The sequence below is a fragment of the Choloepus didactylus genome, chromosome 15, assembly GCF_015220235.1.
Source record: "Choloepus didactylus isolate mChoDid1 chromosome 15, mChoDid1.pri, whole genome shotgun sequence".
Classification (NCBI taxonomy): Eukaryota; Metazoa; Chordata; class Mammalia; order Pilosa; family Megalonychidae; genus Choloepus; species Choloepus didactylus.
In genome coordinates this window covers 44414569-44430771 of record NC_051321.1, presented here as the reverse complement: position 1 = coordinate 44430771, position 16203 = coordinate 44414569, and the positions used below count along the sequence as shown (strand labels likewise).

At 37.7% G+C, this 16203-nt stretch overlaps 1 protein-coding gene across 1 annotated transcript in view; it reads right to left on the bottom strand.

Moving 5' to 3' along the window:
- Nucleotides 1–4869: 4869 nt before the first annotated feature.
- The window catches only part of PANK1 (pantothenate kinase 1), a 55008-nt gene continuing 43674 nt past the window's right edge, over nucleotides 4870–16203 (bottom strand). Inside the window, 4 exon segments of the mRNA XM_037804760.1 lie at nucleotides 4870–6365; nucleotides 9312–9437; nucleotides 14170–14293; nucleotides 14792–14968. Coding sequence (XP_037660688.1) covers nucleotides 6306–6365; nucleotides 9312–9437; nucleotides 14170–14293; nucleotides 14792–14968 — 487 coding nt within the window. The 3' untranslated portion in view covers nucleotides 4870–6305.

Here is a 16203-nt window from a genome sequence, read left to right as displayed (position 1 = left end):
GCTGTTGAGTAGCAACTTTTTTTTTGAAACTTGAAGGTCAGTTTATTAAGTTCAATGATGAAGGTTATCAGAAGAATATTCTCTTGAAAATTATTTTTTCTTAGAAAAAAGAGAAGGAAAATCAAAACCCTTTCAGCATAGCTGTGTCAGTCAAGCCTTTCTGCAGCTGGGGACAGTTCATCACTCGGTTGAGTCACTCACTCTCTGAGTCAGCGTGATTGTAGTCTGGATCATCCTCATCATCGACAGCTCCAAGTCATCCATTCCCTGGAATGAAGGCTCATCTGCTTCCTCATTGTTTCCAACATTGTTCAAGAACTGAATATCAGATGTGTCCAGATATCTGTTTCAAATAGCTGTTTCCCACTTAGTTTATTTTTTCCTGGTAGTTCCTTCATTTGTTTCTTTTTAATTTCTGCATGAAACTTGACCTTCCAACTTAAGAAATTGTCAAAGGTAACAGGAGTGCCATGAAATAATTGCAGACCTTTGTTATGAGAATGCTCTGAAAGTATTTAAAAATGGTTACTTTTCCCCTCCTCCTGCAAGAGGCTTTTCCATGAGAACCTGGTGGGGTTCCTAGAGGTGAAACCTCCAAAGTGTGAGAACCCTTCAAGACTGAAGCCTCCAGAGTTGCTCACTCTTAAACCATATGTAGCCTCCAGCAATTTGTCAAATGTACCATTTAAGTGTTCCTACCAGTTTATGGTTCCATTGGTATTGCTCTGAGTAAGTTCATCTTGGCTGGGATTCTCTGTATTTGCCTGTCTCTTCAGATTTCCAGGTGATGGTTTGCCCTGTGACTTCAATTCTCTGATGGGTTCAAGAAAAGTCATTGATTTTGTTCAGCTTTTTTCTTGTTGTAAGGACACAAGTGACTTCTAAGCTCTTCACATGTTGGAGCTGAAACTATAACTTGAGAAGTTTCTAAAAACTTTCAGAAAAAGCACCAGGTGTTTTCAAGCAACACTGTAAGCTTGATAATAATAGGGCTGTTCTTTAAGAATTATGAGGGAAAATGATATCTAAAATTTTATACCTTGCCAAACTATCAGTTGGGTATGAGGGTAGAATATTTGGGGGGATTTTTAGACATACAAGTAATCAAAAAATTTTTTCCTCCCATCACCCTACTCTTTCTTGGATGCTACTGTACTAAAAGTGATGATATAAAACAAGAGAAAAGAAAACTTGGGTACTGCTATTTTTCATTGTTAGTCTTGTGGAGCTATTATTTCCTTCTAAATTATGTAAAACTTTTTAATTAAAAAAATACTTAAATTTGAGAAGATGCAACTCTGCTCACTGAGATTTGTCTGTTGAAGACATATTAACTGAAAGTACCTCAATTAATTCCAGTTTGAAATATTTGGTGTTTGTCTGATAGAGTGAGTAAAAAAGAAGGCAAAGTCTTTCAGCACAAATTTTCCTTTTATTTTTGTGTTGCAAGTGATGAATACTCACAAACTAGCCTTTTAAAGTTCACTTTAAAAAGCTTTACATAAATGGTTACACTGTGGCAATCACCAATATACACCTTCTGAAAAATGAAACAAACAATTGACCTCATTATGGGAATAGTGGTTGAGGTTTGATTGAAAAAGAATGCAGTGTCAACATCACATATAGATTTAAAAAGTGCTATGTCTCATACTTGATGTACTCTGGAAACTACTAAACGACTCTGGTGACAACAAAGGCATTGACAATGAAGATTCAAGTGAACAGTTCAAATAATATTGTTCCATAAAATGAGTAGGGAAAAAAAAATATGTATTTTTAAATTAACATTTATTTTAAATACACACGTGAACTAAAATGTAGTAAGCAAAATAAAAAGAAAATGAATTAGCTATCTAACACTTTCTCAAAAATATCTGTCATTTTCCTTGAGGCACTAAGAATGAATGCAAGATGTCCCTGAAAGTCAGATCCCCAAAGCGAAGGCCATGGCTTACTCATATTTTCATCTCATGACCAACTGTCTAAGGAAGTCCCTGCCCTTTCTATCATATCCTCCTGTTTCTTTCCATCACAGCATTTATCACTGCCTGATATTTTCTCGTTTATTGGTTTATGTGCTTAACATCTACTCCTTCACCAGTGAAAGCTGGGACCTTGCTGTCCTGCTCACAGATATATCCTGAATGCTACCCAACACTTCCCAGACCACAGGCACGAATAAAAATTAAATGGATGAAGAGTGAATGAATGAGCACCTGGTAGACCTGGTAGAAAATATTCATTAATTAAAATCTTCCTCACAAGCTCAGGGACATCTGATCACTGGAAGGAAAGGTGCCTTCTCTCCAAACAATTCTCCCAAGTAAAGGAGTTTATGGTGAGAATTGGCGTCGAGACGTTCCTGCTCACAAAACGGAATCTGCAAAATCTCTGGAAAAATTCTCAAGAGTTTATATAACCATCTTAGTTACAGGAAAACATGGTCCACTAAGCAGCTACTTCATGAGGTTTGGCACAAAAAGGGAAATAAAATCAGCATGATAATGGAGTGGTATTACATATTCAAAAGCACAGTAACCGATTTATTCATTTCTTACCTCAACAGAACATTTAGCTCTACTTATCACTTTGAAGCTGGATTAATTCTACTTTCATTCTTTAAAGTCTTCAATGGCTCTACATCGACTAAACAAAATCTCAAGTTTTTAGCATGGAATATGAGTCCTTCCAAAATCTTGCAGGTTTCATCTCTCCCAGTATCTGGTTTCTCTCTTACTAAACTAGGCTCCATCTGAGGCAAACGGCTTCCAGTTCTGTAATAAGCCAGGCCGTTTCTACCCTCAATGCTTCTGCTCACCGTGTCCCCTCTGCTTGGGAAGCCTTCCCATCCTGGTCCATTTGGTAGGTGCCTACTCACTGCTTAAGACTCTATGAAGTCTGTTGTAGCACCCCACCCCAGAAAAAGGGCAGCTCCCTACCACCTCCATTTGTAGACTTGTTAGGACCTGGGTCATGGCTACCCCTAAAAGTGCATTTCCCCCCATTCTTCCCTTCGTTTACTCCAGACATACCAGCCCCCTTGCAGTTCCTTAAAACTTCCATTCCCATTTCCCAGGAATGAACAATTTTCTCCCAGGTATTTGCCTGGTGTAAATCCTAACTTCATTGGATTCTCCACTCAAAGGTCACCTCCTAAGGGAGGTTTGTCTTTGATCACTTAAACCAAAGTTCATAGTAGACCCATGCCCTCTCTAACCCCTTACCCTGCCTTACTTTTTTCTTTGTAGTACTGATTAGTAGCCAACATTACATTTTATCTTTAGTAAGCTCTTCTCTTCTAGAACGTAAGTTCTGTGAGGATGCATCTTTGTTTTGTTCACTGCTATAGTATTTGTGAATGAATGAATGAATGACACCTATGATGCTTTATTACATGTGTTGGTTTGAGAATTCTGTCTTCCTTCACTGGGCAGCAAGGGCTGTATCCTACTCCTCTCAGTCGTCTCGGCTCTCTCCTGGAACAAAGTACATCAATATTCTTTGAATGACTGCATGAACATTGAATGTGCTATATTACCTGTGACAGCAGTTCCCAACAGAGACTCTGAATCCATATATATATACATACACACACACACACACACACACTGTGTAAGCTGAAGAAAGCACAACTCTATTTCCACAATCCCTTCATCTGAAACTCTTAGGACCAGATGTATTTCGGAATTCAGAATTGCTCACTATTTAACAAATCAAACACAGTAACAGCTCTGCAAAAAAAAACATGTGAAAAGTCCTACTATGTGTGAACAATAATGTTCAAGTCAAGTTTTGCTGCCAAGTAAATTATTAAGGCAAATTTAAGAGTTTGGGATTTTGGAATTATGGATGAAGGACTGTGGACATGTACTAGTATATGGAAATCTGTGAAATATTTCCAGGCTAAAATGGATTCCCCATACTCCAGAGGGTTGGGAATCACTGATCTAACAAATTAGTTTAAAACATCTAATTTTTTTCATTATAGCCAACATTAATGAAACATTTACTATGTGTCAGCCCTTGTGCTAAGCCCTTTAAATGTGGAGGTAAAAACTATTATTTGCCCCATTTCAGGCATGAGGAAGCTGGGGTTTAGAGAGGTTTACCAACTTGCCTGCCCTGCTAGTAAAATGGCTGAGCTGGAATCCAAACCCAAGCTGCCTCACCCTATAAAGCCATGCTAGGAACCCACCTGATCTTCCCCACTTCAGCTACACAAGATACAAATTCTCTAGTCTTGCTACATTTCTTTGTGATGTAGAGTCTAAGGAAAGTTTTGGTAATTCAAGAAAATGTAAAAGTTCTCAGGCTACAAGTCCTCTTTGTAAAAAACAGACTGTATATGTAGCCAAGTTTATAATTTAAAAAATATATAGTCACACTAATGTCCCCTGATTTCCTTTGCAGAACCATGATCTGCATGGTTTGCTATTTCCTGATAGTTAGGATTAGGGATGGTAGAAGAGACTAATCAAAAGGCACTGATTATAGATAATATGTAGACATTTACACTTATCTTTTTCAAGAACACTTTAGGGTTGCTTGAGTTTTCTTAAGCCAGACAATATTTGCTAAAACTGATTTGTGACAACTATACCACACATAATATTTTGAAACTACAGAATTACCAACCATATTTTGGCATTAAGGAGTTGGTTGTATTAAGAACAATAAAGCTATACAACATTGTGCATAAAGCTACAACTTCAACAGAAGACACAGTGTTTTCGATCTTACCACTTGTGTGAAAGCCTCAAATTATGAAACATAGAGTAGCAAAAACACAACACACAGTCATTCTACGGTACAAAGCAGATAATATGAACATGAGAATTAAGAAATGAAAATCACAAACACACTAAAAACATCACAACAGAAACAGGCTTTATTTCAACCAGACAAGTGAATACTTCAATTAGCATCAACTTCTTCAAGACTTGAAGATATGGAAGTTAAAGATGGTGCTCAGAAAGCAGAAAAGAAAGATTCATCATGGAGCAATTGTACTGCCCTTCAAAAATCCCTTTCAACAATATGCTCAATCCAAAAGATCAATTCTTCTAAAGCATTAGATCTCATGAGTTCCATTATTCATACAAGATCCTCATTTGAACATTACCCATCAATCCCAATGGAGTCTTTCAAAAAGAAAAAAATATAGATCAGTACCACATTTTTTTTTTGTTTTTAATTTCAGAAATTGGGATTAAAATACAATTTTTAATTTAAAATATTAACAATAACAAAACCTTAACATTATCGTTATTTATGAGATGCCTTGTTACAAAGCTCCTAGGTACATACATGTACAAAACAAATAGCTTTTACTACTTCCACCTCAATCCATGATTTCCATTAAATCTCCCGATGTGAACAGTTATCTACAGAGAGATTTCTACCATAAATTCAAAACCTCCTGCACAAAGATTGGCTGCCATTCATTTGTTGTGCATGGATGAGGCCATTTCATCATAAAACATTTCAATTCAACATAAGCTAACACAAAATAAATTCAACAGAACACTATATTCATGAGGAATAAGACAGAATTGCATATGATTTTCAGCTTTTGCTAGACTCATTAAATTCATTAACACATTCAGAGTCTTCTCTTCTTCCAAGAGCTTTAGATCTCCTGCCTAACTTTGTATTGAGTTGGTCAGCACCTTAATTAATATGAAAATTTACATTAAAGAAAGGTTAGCATTTGGGTTGATGGAGTGGGAGAGATGATCCAAGGACAGAAATGGTGGGAGGGGCCCCTCTATTTTCCATAAGACATTCAAACAGAAAAACCAGACAAAAAAGAGTAAACAAACAAACAAAACATGTTCACAGTAACACATGCCAGATTTGTAGTTTCATTTGAAACCAACAGCAAATCATGAAACGTCATGAAAATTATAAGTAAAGGTAAAATCTCCTAGAGTGATTACTAAATGAAGTTAAAATTACCACACTGATCAGTAAACCCCAGAAGAAAAATAAACAGCTTTTACAATTCAGGTCCTTCTTAAACATCCGACAACTTTTCAAAGTTAATGCATAAAATTGGTAGTTTTGGCCACGCTGCACAAATCATTTTTAAAAAATTACAGTATACAGAAAAACTCTTGTATTCCCCATTTTGAATCATAAGCTCAAAACCCAAGAGTAAAAGATCAGCTAGAAGGATTTTAAATTATTTACAAATCCAGCAGGTTCAACTGCCAAAATGGCTTAGCTTCCATCCCCATAGTGGCTTTCACCTTCTCCAGCAGCAGTTCTCAATTCTTAGTTCTCACACGAAGCTCTTTCCACTACTGCTCATCAGTCATTTTGAACAGTTCCAGCAGCGCCCCAACTGCTCCAAAATAACCCTGCCAAAATAATGGGAAAAATGGTACGATTATCTTTGAACCTTAAACAAACACCTTTTGCTTTTAATAATTCTAGGAGCACCATTCCTCAGTGTTACAGAGAAGAGCAATTTAAAACCTAGATTCTTTGACATGAAACACTGTAGGTAATAAGTTTATTGAACACCTACTGACATTATATATATGAAATAAGTCAATATATGTCAGTATATGTAAACAATGTCTGGCACATGATATGTGCTATGTAAGTGCTGGGTATGGTTACTGCTACTATTATTTCATTTTAATCCTCGCAGTGGCAAAATTCATATTATTACCCCCATTTCACAGATGAGAAATGGAAGTAATAAAGTAAATTACCTTTTCTGGGTCATATGACTTGTGCCAGGGCTCAACCCCAAATCAGCCTGACTTCAACACTATATGTCTCTGAAAAGAACCTTAAATTTCCCTCAGATCTTGGAAGGCATGTAAGTCAGCCCAAGCTTCCCTGTGCTCATCTGTGGAATAAAAGCCTAAGTTTCTGTGAAAACGAAAGGAACTGAAGAAATAGAAATGTTTGAGAAACTGTTTTCTAAAAGGCAGGAGACGCCACTCCTCTGGTGTTTGCCTGACTCAACAAGTACTGCAGAAACAGGTGGGAATGTGTCAGGACACTATTTGGCAAGGTCTTTGGTGTTGCTGCTGCCCCTCTTGTTGATGATGATGCCAACAGGTAACGTTTATTGAGCCCTCACTATATGCCAGAAATTGTTCTAAGTGCTTTGCATGGACTTACTCATTTAATTTTCACAATAACTCTGTGAGACAAATACTATTATTACCCCCAACTGCTAAATCAGAGACAGAGAGGTCGAGTCCCTTGTCTAAGGTGTCACAGTCAGTAAGACTTAGAGCCAGGCAGTCTGGCTCCGCAGGATCTGCTGGTAACTGCTTGTCTAGATGACTTCTCTTGGGAGATGCTCAATAATGTTAGATGATGAATGAGAGACTGACTGAGTGAGGGCTCCTAAGGCCAGGGCAGGCCACTAGAAAGCCACCACACCAGCTCCTTCCAAAAGTTCTCTCTCCATAGTATTCTCTGGTAGGGCCTACCTAAGCCAGAGTGAATTTTTTTAAGAATGTAGAGAATCTTTCGAGGGACATCAGGGATTATAAAATTTTTTCATTTTTTATAGTCTGAATTATGACACTTAATAATAAACCAAACCTATATTGCACAGAGTCCTAGCATTGTACAAAGTGATACAGGGGATGATATTTTTATCTAAAGAAGTGAGTTTCCCCAAAATGTTGGCTCTTATTCCTTGTTTTACCACCAACTAATTACCTGTATGACATTGTAGATGGTTTTTAATCCCTGACTCTTTCCAGGCTTTGTTTGCAGTATTAGTCTAAAAGGATCTGGAATTGAAGTTGCCAGTCAAGATACAGATAAATGCCAGATAAAATAAGTGAGAGTTCTTTTTTTTAATTGCTAAATATGGCAACTCTATCTGAGCTAGAGCAATGATTTTCTTTCTTTTTCCTTATTGTCTTAAAGCTGAGGTGCTTTATTTCTGTTTTATAAACAAAACTCCACAAATAAGCAAATGAAAAGGGAGTTTCTCGTTGAGGGGAAGGGGAGTGAAGGTTCTGGGACCCCACCCCCAAAACTAAAAAAAAAACAAAAAAAAACACCTACCATCCATGGCTTAAGCCTGCCTTAAAAAAAAAAAAAAAATCAAGCAGGCTTTCTTTAGTATTAATTTCTATCCTTGGGCCTTACCTAATTAGCATTTAAGTTCCTATTGTTTTATATGCTTTAATAAAACAAAATATGGACATATATTGCTCTAAACAGCTTATAAATGCATTAGTAACTTTTCAAGCAAATAATTCAGTTTGGAGATGAGTAGTTATTCATTACACTGACATTTATAACAATAATTCTTTCAATGTTCTTTCTGCTACAACACACTCAAGGGACTAGGTACCTTACATGATAAATACCGGCTCTCCGCAGCACTGATTCTGAAGGGGATGACAGAGAAGGCGAGAAGAGAAGAGGGACCCCCTCATTTACCCTTGGGAACCTCTGATTTGTATGACCTCAGAAACCTCATATAAAGGACTCCTTGGATGATCCAACATTCTCCACCTTCTCTGTAAACAGACTGGCCAATGCCCCAGAGCACTCCCAAGCCTGGGCTCCTCTCAGCAGCCCAGGAACTTCAGCTCCCACCAGGTGACTTGTGTGCTTACCCGGTCAGCTGTGCTTTATCCTCAGACTTGTTTATGACAGTTTTATTGTTAATGTAATCATGTGATTTAATTTTAGATAACATAAACCAATAAAAAATGGGTGCACAAAGAATAGCTGCTTCTATGAAAATTCAGTTAAATGCTTGAAAAAGATTTGATGAAAGTAGTTCAAAACATTGCCCTCTCCTCAGGTGTGGACGCCACAGCATAAAAGATGGAGGGGAAATCTAAAAGGATTCTGCAACCAAATTGCTTCCAAAATATTTCCAATTTCTTAATCCATTTTAGAAACAAACTGGAAATAAAAGGAGGTGCATAATATTTGTGGCTTATTAAAGACTGACAACTGCAGAATTCCAATCAGCAGAACCCATGCTCAAAAATAGGCCTTGGCTCTATATCATAAGGTTGGTGAATGAATGCACATTTATACATTTTAAGTTAAAATAAAATGGTTAATATAGGGAGATTTTTAAATGATTACCTCTTTTAACTGACTTTTAAAAATTTACCAATGACCAGTCCTGGTTGTTGGGCTTCCACGTTATATAGTTCTTCCTTATCCTTTGTGGAAATGCAAAGTATAAATAGCAAGATGTTCTTATTTGACCAATCCTCAAACTAAGGTGACCCACTCACATATTAGACAGCTCAAAATATACTCCACATAGGACAAGTTAAGTCCATGCAAGCTCAACCTACCTCATGTTCCAAGAACAGAGCTTTTAGCTGTCCTTTGGACCAAAAATCCATTGCATACGCTAGCAGCTTCATAGAGATCATATTGATTCTGAGAAAATTCCCAACAAACACAACTCTGTCAATATTCTGGAAAGAAAAAAGAAAGAAAATATTGCATTTAGCAAACACCCAAGGTTCAATATGTTGCTGTACTCCCGGGACCTTGCACAGTAGATTTTCTTTTCTTTTTTAGTGGTACTAGTTCAGCATTTCCAAGATGAAGTCAAATTTCATAGTACATTCTACAGGAACAGGATGGTGAAATCTCTGCTGTGTGGGGCAGAGACTGTTATTGGGCTTGTTTGTAGTAGTATGTTAGGTGCTCTTAAGGTCTGAAATGAAATTCAACTCAACATACATATATGAAATTGTAACAGGAGTTCTGCTAAATTTGTTCACTCCTCCCTTCAATCCCCCAAACTTCCAACTATAAAATATTATTATATCCAGCTTATAAATATTCTCATTAATAAGACTGGCCATAGTTGTGGTTTTATTCATCTCATAAGTTTGCTCCAGGGCTACTCTGGGTCAAACACTGGGAATATAAAAGTAAACAAAACTTAGTCTCTGTCTTCAGGATATATGGTAGAATATCCTGTTTTGAGTAACATATGGATAAAATATGGTAACAAAAATCAATTTATACTATAGAGACAGTAAAGAGAGCAGGGGCTGACAGGAGTTCAGGAGAGAGGGGAGAAGAATATGTAGTGCCCAGGACATATTTAGGGCAGTGAAACTAGTGTATATGATCCTATAATGAAGGATACACGACATTACCCATTTGTCAAAATCCATAAAACTGTATCCACAAAGAGTGAACCCTAATGTAAACTATGGACTGTAGTAAACAATAATGTATCAATATTGGTTCATCAACAAATGTACCACACTAATGCAAGATGTTAGTAGGGGAAACTACGGGGAGAGGTAGTATGGTAATATGGGAACAGAATTTTCTTCACAATTTTTCTATAAACCAAAAACTGCTCTTTTAAAACATTTATTAAAATTACAGTCATAATAATAATAATTTATATTTGTCAAGTCATGGTTACAGATTTATATTCTGAACCCACCATGCTGATATTACTTCAAATCTTGTCAGCTTTGAGCTCTGCGGCACTTGTCTTCCCCACTCCCCCAGGTATTCCTTAAGCTCAAAACTGAGCTCAGCTGTCACTTGAAAGAGCCAGTTGCTGTGGTCACTCATATCAAAAGGAACGAGAGTCATTGAAGCTGGCATTATTTTCTCAGTCTATCAAGAGTAATCAGGGTCTGGGAACATCACCTTTTAACTGTCTCAAGTTTTATCAATGCATGTTCATCAGCCCATTAGCCACTGAAAATTTTCCACGGGTGAAGGAGTAGGGGGTGATTTTGATAAGATCCCACAAAAAAGAACTGTAACTACAAACTGCCAAGACTAAGAGGTAGGAAGGAACACTCAAAGTAAGAAACTTAGATTAAAGAGGAATTTGATTAAACGTAGTTTTGACCTTTCCTCCAAAACAAGGGAGCCCAAGGTAGGACTTGCTCAAGGCCCCAGTCTTTTGTTACCCTGGTAGAATGCCAGAGGAATGGGAGAAGTAGCATTAAAAGCTGATGGGCATTCCTTACTTCAGATATATTCCAGGTGGGTAAAAGATGTGAAGGAAGGAAGGAAGGAAGGAAGGGAGGAAGGGAGGAAGGGAGGAAGGGAGAAAGGGAGGGAGGGAGGAAGAGAGGGAGGGAGGAAAAGATACTAGAAGAAAAAAAACGGGAGATTTAAAAAAAAATAACATTGAAGTAGAAATGTTGTGATACTCAAAATTCATAGAGAAAACATTGACATAATTATTTCAGATCCAAAGGGAAAGCAATAAACAGAAAATATTTGCAGTACATATCACCTAAAATGGTTCATTACCTAATTAGTAAAGAAATCCTATAAACCAATAAGAAAAAAAAAACAGACCAACAATCCAATAGAAAAATAGATGAACAGTATTAATAGTTCACACATGCACAAAAAGGGGAAATACCAACAGCTATTAAATACATGAAAAAATGTTCCAACTCACTTATAATAAGAAATTGCAAATTAAAACCAAAATAAGATAGTATTTTTTACCTATTAGATTGGAAAATTTCCAAAAGTTTGATACCACTAAATTGTACAATTAAAAATGGTTAAAATGGCAAATTTTGTTACATATTTTTATCAGAATAAAAAATTATACTAAAAAAAAAAACTTGTACTCTTATACTCTTATAAACTGCAGATTTTAAAATAATAGCAAAAGACTAAAAATTCCTAAACATCTAACATTAGGAACCCACTCAAATCAAGAATAGCAAATCTCTAGGATAAGACACTAAGTGGTCATTAAAAATTAAGCAGTTCTAAATATATTGTTATGAATAGTCAACATATATCATTAATATAAAAAAGCAAGAGAATATTTTCAGATGTGTATATGGAAGTATGCAGGGCAGACTGATACAATTTCTGGGGTTTGCTTTTTAATACTTTAGCAAAAAAGAGAGGAGGAAGAGAAAGGAGAGGGAGGCAGAAGCAAACAGATAAAGCATGTGTAGCAAAGTCTTGATAACTGTTGAATCTGGGTTGATGGGTATATAGAGGTTCTTTATACTATTTTCTCTCCTTTATGTATGTTTAAGAATTTTCATTAAAAAAAAAATGATAAAGCATGATGGAGGATAGTATGTAGAGGGTGAATTGTATGGCATGTGAATTATACCTCAATAAAGCTGCCTTTAACAAAAAAGAATAGTATGTAGAATTTGCTGCCTTTGGAAGGATGAGCTTATGTATGCAAGACAGGATGAAACCAAAGAACTAAAAACAATGGCTGTCTCTAGTGAGGTTAACAGTAAGGGACAGGGTTAGAAATGATGACTTCCCTGCCCTGTACACCCTTCTGGTGCCTTTTGAACTCTGTATTTTGTGTCTGTGTATTATCTACTCACCACAAAATGAAATAAAGGAATTTAAAATTGATGGAGAAGCATTTCACAGCATTCCAGTATCAGAACAAAAATATTTTAGAGCCAGTAAATGTTGTGTCCATCTATCAAATGACTAAATCAAAGATTCTCAAATCGGTGGCTCCAGAAAGCAAAGCACTGACTAAAGGACATGTCCTTGCCCTTTTGGGGAACCCTGGGGGTCTGCAATGACATGACCCCATGGGGATGCCAACCCTCCTCTAACCGAGCCTTTTCCCCAAGACAATCCAGCGAGGCTCCTTGTTATTCAACTCCACTAAAAATTTAAATAATTACTCAAACCAGGGCATAACAAGCAATAACAGCCAGAACTTGCTATACTCTGACAGTAAGTTGTATTGAAATTGAGGTCAAAATTAAAAAGAAAGTCAGCTGTCCTCCCCTAAAGTGATTACAGTACCTGTAAAAAGACCTGCTGGCTCACCCCAGCTAGAAGTGCAAGGCCAAAGCCACACTGTGGAAAGCAGGGGAAAGGGCAGCTACTGGTCTATAGGGTGGGGGATGTTACCATCCAACTGACCTTTGAGAGTCCATAAGGACAGCCAACTACACATATATCAGCCTTGGTGCTTGTTTGGCCATTTGGAAAAACACTCTTTAAAGGTTAATGCCAAAAAATAAACTCTGTTACATTGAGTCCCATGACAGATGTGGACTTTGAAAAGAGCATCTCGGAAATACATTCATCTCTGCCAAAAACATTCCTCCACCTGAAATGTCAGCCTTGCATTTAAACTCCATCTGAAATGGGGACTTCCAAGCCTCAAAAAGTTATGACCCTGATCCACTGGCCAGGAACACACTCTTTTCAATCTGCATCTTTTGTAACCCCAGAACTCAAAGGCAAGGCTAGCACCCACACACCACATGGTCTCATACCCTGCTTAACACTCTCCATTGGGAGGGGCCATGGGGTTTCTGTAGTGTCTATAATGCTCTATTTCTTTCTATACAGAAGTATGTGAAAATTCATTGAATTATACACTTAGGATTTGAGCCCTCTTCTTGTATGTGTATTATAATTCTACTAAAAATTATATTAAATAAAAGTCAACTCTGTCACTGATACCATTGTGGTTCTCACACTTCTACTACCTGTTCCAGGTCCCAACCCCTCTCTCTCGTCTTCCTAACATGCTTCAGGAAGCATGCTACATTACATGCCTTGTATTTTGGGAAAAGAATTCCATTTTTTCCAAAGGAATTTGTCATGTTTCAAAACATGTTTACAAAGCTGTCTGTCACCAGCTCCACCCCTTCTCGTGCGCGGGGCTCGGGCTGGCCTGGGCTGCAGCAAGCTCTCAATGCTTTGATAGCCCTGTACAATGCTGCTTGAACTCCATGCCACAAGGCAACACTGTAAAGAAGCTGAAAGCAGAGAGAATATCGAACATACTAAGTGGAGCAAAAGGGTTTTCCCATAGAGTTTCTGGTACTGAAATGGGCACAACTGCTAGGAACTGCATTTTACCTGCAACTACCTGCAAGAACACCAAGAGACCAATGATGTGCAAAGAGCTTTTCCTCCCTTCATAGGCACAAGGCAATAATGATGGGTGGAGAGAATATGGCAGGGTTGTAATAGTTGGATGGTTTATCATTTGTTATCATCCAGTGCCTACTTAAAAATAAATCATATTCCTCCCTCCTCCTGCTGCCCCCACACCCCACCCCTCAGGCTCTACAAGGTGTGACTCCAAGGAAATGCAGATTTCCCACGGATCTGTAGTTTCGTAAAGGGTCAACAGTGACTGCACTGCCACAAATGATGCATTTGGCTGGTTTCCCTGGGTTGGGGCCTTACCTCATTCAATGCACACATCCGAGCAATGGAGCCAATGTTGTTGGTGATGGTGACCAAAGTGGCTCGGGCGAGGTCTTCCTTGCTGATGGATTCTCGCTTTTCTTTACTCATCATGTTGCCAAAGCTATGTTGGAAAATATTAGCGAGAGTGTTCAAATCATCCTCAGGCAGGCCCATACTTCCATCAAAGTACTGTGGAAAGTTCTATGAATAATTCTGTTCAAACTCAAATGACCTGATTTGACAACCATGGTTTATAAGCAGAGAGGATCACAATATGAATGGCTGGCTGCTCTTTTCTTAGTAGGGACAAAGTAGCATGGATATTGATGGGGAAAAAAAATTTTTTTTATGTCTCTAGACATCTGGACAAGAACTGAACAGAGGAGACTGTTGCAGTTTTCCAGAACCTTCTTTCAAAGTTGCCCTATTTTAAGCACAAGCTTTAAGAGCTAATCATCTCAGTGCTTCACGAAGGGCAGGAGATCACGTCTGAGCTCCAATCTGATAGATATTTGCACCAGGCTGGTAGTTGACATTTTTAAAAAGAACTGAATGAATGCCAGGGTGGAGAGATTGCCTCGTGCTTAATCATTACTGCCCCTCGCTACTTAGGCTCTACCTTGATGCTACAGCAGATCCTTGAAGACCAAATCGTTCATAGTCTCCTCCGTAAATGTCCTTCACCAGCTTATCAACATTGGTGCTGTCGCCTTTAGCTGCCATTTCCAGAGCTTCTTCAAAGGTCTCACAACCAGTCAGCAAGCAACATAGGCCTAGGAATGTTCCACCTCCAAGACTGAAGGAACAATAAGGTTCATTTTTAAATTTTACTTTAAGGTGTGCCCATCCAAGTCCCCAGCCATGTCAAGACCATTCATAAGGGTTAATAAAAATAAGAGAAGTAAAACAAAGGGGAACTTGAATTAAAGTGTTATGGTGCAAAGAGCTTTAGGGTGGATTGGATATGAAAGAGGGCAGAAACTAAAAACAAATAAATATCAAGGAAAACTTGCCCCTTAATTGAGGTCCAAACCCATGCCAGAGAAAAGACTGTCACTGATTTCCGTTGTGAGACCTTCAACTAGCTGCTAACCTAAGTGCTTCACTCTTCTTACCTACAATTTGGGCCAATCTGATCTCTCCTTTTTGGGTAGTCTGTAAACAGCAGATAACCAGAGATATGACTTATTAAAAACTACCTGCAAGTAAAAAAAAAAATGACACACACAAAAATACAAATAAAAAACTACCTGCAGCTGAATACAAGTAATGAGAAAAGAAATTGTGTGTACGTGAAACACAGTTCACAACTTTGGGACCAGCCCCTCTGACAACAAAAGTGACCTCGAACTCTGCCAGGAATCATCAGTTCCAAGGCTGTATCTTTCACCTGACCCTGCTTCTCCAGTAGAAATGATATCATTTAACTTCCTTGGAAATTTCTGGAAGAAAAGCAGGGATCTGTCTGATACAGGATTTTTTTCTAATAGACTCTGGAAAAAGCTATTCCTATTTTAGTCACTACCCAAGAGTCATAAAATAACAAAGGTCATAAAATGCTTGAAACCATATTTTTTTAAAAAAGCTTTCCAATATTTGAGGGAAAATTCCTTTAAAATAATTTTTAGACAAAAATTAGAAACTGATTATGGTAGTTGAGAATGAACTCAGTAGAGTATCAATATCCAAGTTATCTGATAATATCAAAGTTATCTGACAGAAAAAGAAAGGAGATTTGGAGTGAAGCTATCACCAGTGAACTCCTGCCTGGCAAAGGAACACTGCTTCCTAAAGTGATGGACCTGGGTTTGACTCTTTATTTACCATGCAGAAGAGGAGGAGAGCTGTTCATACCAGTTTGTTCTAAAGCCACCAAGAGCTGCTAGCTCTGGGAACCCTGTATGTATTTGGGTACTGGCTTTGAATTTTAAGAAAAAGTTCAAGTTGGGATTACAGTTATTTTTAATTTTAAGCTTGAAAATACAAAAATGTAGTCAACTACATTTACTGTCTCAACTGTTAACGAGAAGA